Source organism: Lytechinus variegatus, chromosome 17, assembly GCF_018143015.1.
Source record: "Lytechinus variegatus isolate NC3 chromosome 17, Lvar_3.0, whole genome shotgun sequence".
Classification (NCBI taxonomy): Eukaryota; Metazoa; Echinodermata; class Echinoidea; order Temnopleuroida; family Toxopneustidae; genus Lytechinus; species Lytechinus variegatus.
In genome coordinates this window covers 19,451,810-19,459,716 of record NC_054756.1, presented here as the reverse complement: position 1 = coordinate 19,459,716, position 7,907 = coordinate 19,451,810, and the positions used below count along the sequence as shown (strand labels likewise).

Genomic DNA, 7,907 nt, shown 5'->3' with positions numbered 1-7,907 from the left:
AACATGCACATGCAGAAGGAAGTAGAAATGGGGAAACCGGCTCTGGTAGAACATAGAAATCATGGAAATAGTGGCTTAATTTGAACAGAACAGCAATTTAATACAAGAATAGGCACTTTTATAAGATTGCAAACTGGCACTTGTCAAAACACACTCGCAAAAATACTGAACACGTTTGTAAACGGCGTTTTTTATTTGGTAAAACCAATAGTGCGGGTGCACAGTGCCCCCAGCTGCCTCCCTCCCCAGAATTATGCCACTGCACGCCTTCGAGGGAGGGGGGGGGGGCAGTCAAATATATTGCTGTACACATGAGTGACCAAAAAAATGAGTGGTTTTGAAAGAATGGTCAACGCGTGGTCAAACGTGTTTAGTGTATTTTTTCCAAAGTTTTTTTCACGGAGGTCATATTCTGGTGACAACTTGTTTAGGGGGCCAAATTGTGTAGATAAAGCCAGTGAAAACTTGTGTAAGGGGATATTTTCCACACAAAGAAAAAAACAAACTCGTTTATGGGGTTTTGGGAAACAATTTGGTCACACATGTGATGTACAGCTATATACATTGGAATGCCCCCCTCCCTGGGGGTAGCAGTAGTAGTAAAATGGTATTTATTAAAGCAAACAACATATGGCAGCCCGAAGGCTGAAGTACAAGAAATCTACTTTAAAAAATCAAATTGGTTACATAATTATATTTGGACTGACCAACATGGTTAAAATAGACACAATTCAATAAAATAAAATTAAGGTTGGAATAGTGTACAGAAAGATCGAGAGACGGTCAAGAGAGCAGGTCATAGATAAGCCTATGGCCTCACAACAACAACCCCAAGGTCCCTCTGATAAGCATAGTAAACATGATCGAAGCTGTCCCCGCTCGAAGCTAGTCTGCAGGCACAGACCCTCATTGGAACTTTGATCAACAAGTGTGCCTCCACGCAAAGACTAGCACATACAAAACTTGCTGTTCCTGAGCGAGAGAGCCTTCAGTACACAAGGCATGAGTAGGCTGCACATTCAGACCCTTATTTCGAGTGAAGGGTTTGCCCAGCAGACCATGCTCGAAGCCTCCTTCACTACGATGCGCTCAAAGTCCAAAATAGACACTCATGAACTTGGAACTGGAGTCACGTAGAAGTATATATCAATTTAATTTTCTTAAACCCGAAATAGCGATGCATATACATATGCAGATAAGTCTTGGCTCGGGTTTAGTAAGCGATCATGAATGGCAGTGGCTTGTCATCTATGATTTTCATAAGGTATTTCTAAATCATCTGACCGCGAGGAGATTATTAAAATCAGGAAAACATGTTTCGGACAGTAGCAAGAGTAAGACAAGGTAGGTAGAGCATTTGTGTGATTTTGAAGAAAGGATTCAGTATTTTTAGTTCCATTTAGAATCATATCTTTTTAGCAATCTAATATTATTATTTCATAGGAATTAAGAAGAGCCCAAGTGGTCTAATGGCTCGATTTCCTTTGATACGTAACAATGGAAGAGCATGTATACTTTCTAGCAGAAATCTCAACACTGTCTTAAAAAATATCAGATTTGCAAATAACTAATGCTTTCAACGTAGATTTGGCCATCATTATAATAATAATAATACTACTAATAACAATGATGATAACAACAACAATAATGATAATTACAATTGTCATTAATATAATTAGTATTATTATTATCGCTATTATCATAACTACTACTATCATTCTTATGACTCTTAGCCACTCTTTTAACATGTTTAATCGTAACGACGTAAGACATGTCCTGTAATATGATATATTGACCAGTCATTGATGTCAACTGCGTTCCTAAAATAGAGCAAACAGTATGAGAACCCTCATTTCATCCAAAGTGCAATCTTCAAGTTAAAGAGTAGGCGAAATGTAATCACCAATCACCATATAAACATGATAAATGCCCGTATGAAGCTTTGGTGAAGGGTACCGATCTCGGTTATAAAGGGATGTAATCTAATATTCCAAACAAACGAAAGTCGTTGCCGTAAAATCTTAATTCAGCAGTTGATTTTCTTTGAAAAATTGAATTATGAACTTCTTGATAGGCCATAGCAATGATGATGTCACAATGTACCTGAACAATGTACTATGCGACTGAACTCCCTTTGATCCCTACAATTACCAAACCTTAACAAAATAGTGATTTGAGAAAATGAAACCAGCTTCTCATGTTTAAGTAAACAGTTTTGTGTGTGAAAATATTTAAATAAGTAAATGGTGACATAGATATAACTTAACCCACATGATTTTGTATTTGTATTGTGGCCATAATAGTAAATACAGAACCTGATATGTTTCCTTTCTCCTTCCGTTTTATTCCCTGTGTTCTCATATACAGGCATGAGAGACCTCACGCAACGTTCTCGTATATCTGCTTCTTTAAATTATCCACACAAGATACCACTGAGTACACAGGCTGGTATACAGGGCCAAGACGAGTATACGCACATTATTGTGGGAGCCGGGTCTGCAGGATGTGTTCTGGCTAATCGTCTCTCTGCCCAACCTAGCAACAATGTTCTACTCTTGGAGGCGGGACCAAAAGACAATTCGTGGACGATCCAAATGCCAGCTGCTTTGGGGGTTTGTCTTGGCAGCAAAACACACAACTGGTATTACCACACAGTTCCTCAAAGGCACCTTAACAACAGGAAGATGTACTGGCCAAGAGGTAAGGTCCTAGGTGGTTCCTCATCTATCAATGGAATGGTATACATCCGAGGTAATGCTGCTGACTACGATAGATGGGAGAGAGAGGGCGCTATCGGATGGTCCTATGCAGATTGCCTTCCATACTTCAAACGTGCCCAGTGTCATGAGAAAGGTGCAGATGACTACAGAGGAGGGGATGGCCCGCTTCATGTCTCCGTCGGTAAATCAGAAAACCCTCTATTCGCAACGTTCGTTAAGGCGGGTGAGGAATGCGGATACCCATACACACCTGACATGAACGGATATCAGCAAGAAGGGGTTGGATACCTTGATATGACAACCTTCAAGGGAAGGCGATGGAATAGCTCAAACGCATATCTTGGGTCAGAAGATGTCCGGAAAAGGACCAACCTGACAATCCAATCACGAGCATTAGGTGAAAGAGTTTTATTCGAGGGGATAAAGGCAGTAGGCGTGGAATTTTCCTGTGGTAATGAAAAAAAGGTTGCAAGGGCATCACAAGAAGTTATTCTGTCCGGTGGAGCAGTCAATTCACCGCAGCTGCTAATGCTGTCTGGAGTAGGAAATGGAGATGAGTTGAAAGAGCTGGGAATTCCATTAGTTGCTCACCTTCCCGGCGTGGGTCGGAACCTTCAAGATCACTTGCAACTTTACATCCAGTATCAATGCAGGAAGCCTGTCACACTTTATACACCCAAGTGGAAGACGCCCTTTTCTATGGTCAAAATAGGACTTGAATGGTTCATGTTCAAGACTGGGCTCGGCACAACATTTCACCTTGAAGCAGGAGCTTTTGTGAGAAGCCGTCCGGGAGTAGATCATCCAGATATCCAGATGCACTTTTTGCCAGTCGTAGTTCATGATCATGGTCAAGTACCCGGAGACTGCCACGGTTTTCAGATTCATGTCAATACATTGAGGGAGAGCAGTAGAGGCTTTATCAAGCTTATGTCTCGTGATCCCGCCGTGCATCCACTCATTGATCCTAACTACTTCGACGCTGAAGTTGATATTAGGGACTTGCGACAAAGTATCAAGATCACTCGAGAGATCATCGCCCAGAAGGCCTTTGATGAATACCGTGGGGAAGAATTGTCGCCAGGAGCGTCTGTCCAGACGGATTCTGAACTTGATGACTTCATCCGTGCTAAAAGCGAGACAATCTACCATCCAACCTCAACCTGTAAAATGGGTTCTGAAGACGATCCAATGGCTGTAGTTGACCACAATACCAGAGTCTTTGGCCTAGAGAATCTCAGGGTTGTTGATGCTTCAATTATGCCAAGCATCGTCAGTGGAAACACCAATGCTCCAACAATCATGATTGCTGAGAAGGCGGCCGACATTATCCTCGGTAATAACCCTCTAGAAAAAAGCAACGTGCCGATTTGGAGACCGACATCCTTAGATACCCAGAGGGAGGGTGAACCCTTGGTTAAATACTATGACGCTGAATAAGAGTTTCGTCACTTTTTGCCATAACCATTAATGATAACATGTGGGGTTTTTAAAGTTATTGTTTCCCATTCAATGAACATGCTGATATAGCATTGTATATTGTTGATATTTCATCGATATATAGATTTCCCTTTTGTATTCATTAGTTTTCTTTGGAATTTCTTTTGATCCTACTATTGTTAAACATCACATAATTTCAGAAAAGTTACCACATGCACGAAACCACTTTGTAAGGTTTTGGTTTCATCAGTCTTTCCCCTTCAACAGTTCAAATCAAAATGAAATTTCATCGCATCTGCTATTTTTTTGTTGGGGGGGGGGGGGGGGGGCGAGTGTATGTCACCTGACTGGTATCTCGTCGGAGTTTGGGTTGAGCACATCTTGATGACTTGCAGGCACAGGTTTGGCACGATATAAACATTCTTCGTCACGATCCCGCAATGGTTAGAAGAGCAATGTAAGACATGCGGCGACCGACAGGGGAGGTACTGTGAAAACGTCGAAGGTGTTGGTGCAAAAAGGTAAGGATGAATGTGCTTAACAGAGATTGAAGCTAGGCAGTCGATTTGTAAATGCCTTCACTCACAAAGTTAACACAGGTGAAAGCATTTCACTAAAATTTGAAGGGAAAACTCTTCTGTAAGCAAAACCTTAAAACAAAGTTGATTTCGTGTAGTATCTTGAAACCCCAAAACTTAGAAAAAAGGGTTTGTACCCCTTTATGACCAGCTCTATGACCAGTTACAATTTTGAGGTAAGCATGGTGTCAAATTAAAGTTGATGAGTTACTCAATTCGTAGAATAGAGAACATAGGAATAAACCAAGTATTTTCAATATATGGCTGACCTTCGAACTTGGTTACCCTTTTTTTAAACACCCTGTACTACCAATATGTATATATACTTCAACTGAAAGTTCATTCACTTGCCATATAAAGTCCCATTCACACAAATTGTTGATTTTTGATAAATAAACTTTCTGTGCTTGCCGCTTTTTACTCGGAATCATTCAAATATTGACTTTATTTCAGTATGAAAAAATATATTGACACGATGACATGCACTCTAATCATAAAGTGAATAAAAACTCACTTCTTTTTGTCACAGAGTCTGTGTATATATACACAGCGTATGCTGTATACGTTTAAGGTAATCCTGCTTACCTTGGTAGTAGAGACGAGAGACATCACCGGTATCCGACGATGAAGTTCCTTGTAGCTCTAAATCTCTGGTATAATCTCAGTTGTAGTGGTCTCAGTAAATGGTCTCTTGAAATGGTCTCTGCCGTGGCCCGGCGTGGCAGCTCTTTATATACGGGGCTGCCGGGCCTACGGCTGACTGGGCAGCAAGGGCTATTGATCGGGGGAAACCAGGGGAATCAGGGGCAGGGTCTCCTGCCCTACAATGTAATCTTACCGATTACTATATTCCCCCCAACCAACAAAAACCAGGCCCATCTTAAAATCCTTTTAAAAACTTGACAATGTCCTTTTAATAAAAACTGCAAATCTTGCCATATATTAAAAATTGTAAATGACATGGGCCTATTTTCATCATGTACATGTATCATGTCCGTCTTGATAAAATGTAATGAGTACTGAATAATCTTTGATCGACTATTCTACTTCTACATCAGTATATGCCCTAGCACAAGTATATTTTGATGAACATTAAAATACACAACTCGAGGGCGTATGCAGTGAGAAATATTGGAGAATGGACAGCATACATGCACATCTGGGATTACCCAATGAGATTCAACTTTCAATGGGTCACAATAAAATGATCGTTATTCTGAAAGTCACTGTCTACTTACTATTTATAATTCATGATTTCAAAATGATTACATGAATGATCAGTGTCTCATTAATGCGACTCAATGTATAATAATGAGTTTTGTTTTTCGTCTGAACAGGTAAGGACCTAGTGAACCTCTTGGGTAAACCCATACATTTAAAAAGTAACTACAGTTAAAATAGAGGAAGGACCTTATTCATATTTAGCAAATTAAATTCTATTTCCTTTGTTTACTTCAAGAGCAATGCAGTCCTTAAAAGGTAAGTGTAAACAAAAAACTATATAGCATTTGAACAATTGGCGGTCCGACGTATAAAGCCACTTAAATGTTTCTCGAAAGTAATGTTGCCACATTGAATTTCACAAGATGATTCATTATGATTTGCTAAAATATTTTAACTGTCCGCAAACTCCTTGATAAATTTTGTCCTCATAATATTAAAGTGGGACAATTAATACTTCTGGTTAATGCACATCAAACAAAACATCAAAATGCTTTCTGACTCGTTGAGGTACAAGTTTGACATGTGCATAATTCTAGAAAGACATAAACTTCGAAGAATAAAGTCCTATCCCCATATATACATAATGAATTTGTAAAAATAGTTGCAACAGCAAAAGGCAATTGGTTTACAAAATAAGCAAAGTATGAATATTTCATTTATCTTGATAAAGTGTCAGGGATATCATTGCAATATGTGTAATGTTTTCTGTCATAGTTAGTATTTGATTATAATCACCTTCCCAATAAACTTACACTCAGGCCTAAATGACCTAAGGGGGAAGTCCTTTAACTGCATGCAGGTATGTGCCAGAATTTGAGGGATTTGATTGAATGCAAACTAATACAATTTTAATGTAATTTAAGTAACTTGGAGCACTGAAAAAGACATCTTGTTTGTTGTGCCCTAAAGTGAATCCTAAAATCTGGCTGTCATAGAATATTGCAATGAAAATCCCTTCTACTTTATCCTACAATATAACACTTCTCTCTCCCTCTCCCTTTTTTTTATAGGTGGTGGCCAAGGAGGTAGCAGCCAAGGGGTGCAAGAGAGGAATGGAGTATCCCCAAGGGAGAACAAGATATAGGCGTACAAGAGAGTCCCTTCTCCATCTCGAGATGTGGAGGGTCTACCATGCATCCCAATTGCATCCCTAATCGTCTGCTGGCCATACATGTACATGTTCAACTGTTTCAATTGATCACAATCATCTGCCGGAAACATTGAAAAACTTCTACCCAGGCAGGAAGAGTTGTTATTTATGATAGTTGTGATCTTTGGCGACTTTGAAACAGGGGGAGAGGGTTGGTCCTTACAAATTGGGATCGCGGTCGGACCCACTCCTCCGATCCCAGATCGTTTCCCTGACTTTGTTCAGATGTAATGGATACCGATTCATTAAGCAGGGTCTTGGGCTCAAAAGGACCAGGCTTTTCATTTCCATGGCAACAGACACTTTGACCTGGTGTTGATTGCACCAAAATCACAGGTTCCGTTAAGTCCATGGAAGAAGTCTGATTCTTAGCAGCCTCAGGAGGACCCTTAGGGTTACCCATGCTAGGTTCTTGTATTGTACTCCTTTCTGAAGTTAGTTGCTCTATTTTGGCTGTCAGGTATTCGACAGATGATTCTAGTGCGTCAAGTGCTTTAAGGCGATGAAGCACAAAGTCCATCTTGTATTCCAAAAGAGTAACTCGATTTTCAATTAACCTATGATTGATAGAATGAGCACTAACTTTTTCAAGTATTTCTGACTGTTTAGAATGAGCTTCTGAGGGAGGGGGAAGTTGTTCGTTTTCCCCGCTTGGTCCCTTATCATGCTTATATTCTAATGAACCAGACTGTTTAGTTAGAGCTTCAGAGGGAGGGGGAAATTGTTTGTTTTCCCCACTCAGTCCCTTATATCCTAATGAACCTGGGGTTGCCCTGATCTGCTTGAGTGAGGAGG

General features: G+C 40.1%; 1 protein-coding gene across 1 annotated transcript; it reads left to right on the top strand.

Annotated features, from left to right (window-relative positions):
* Window positions 1-1,024: 1,024 nt before the first annotated feature.
* LOC121430963 (choline dehydrogenase, mitochondrial-like) lies at window positions 1,025-4,187 on the top strand. The gene is made up of 2 exons (XM_041628402.1): window positions 1,025-1,344; window positions 2,368-4,187. Exons 1-2 carry the CDS (start codon window positions 1,314-1,316, stop codon window positions 4,158-4,160), a joined length of 1,824 nt encoding a protein of 607 aa, XP_041484336.1. The 5' UTR covers window positions 1,025-1,313; the 3' UTR covers window positions 4,161-4,187.
* Window positions 4,188-7,907: the final 3,720 nt, after the last annotated feature.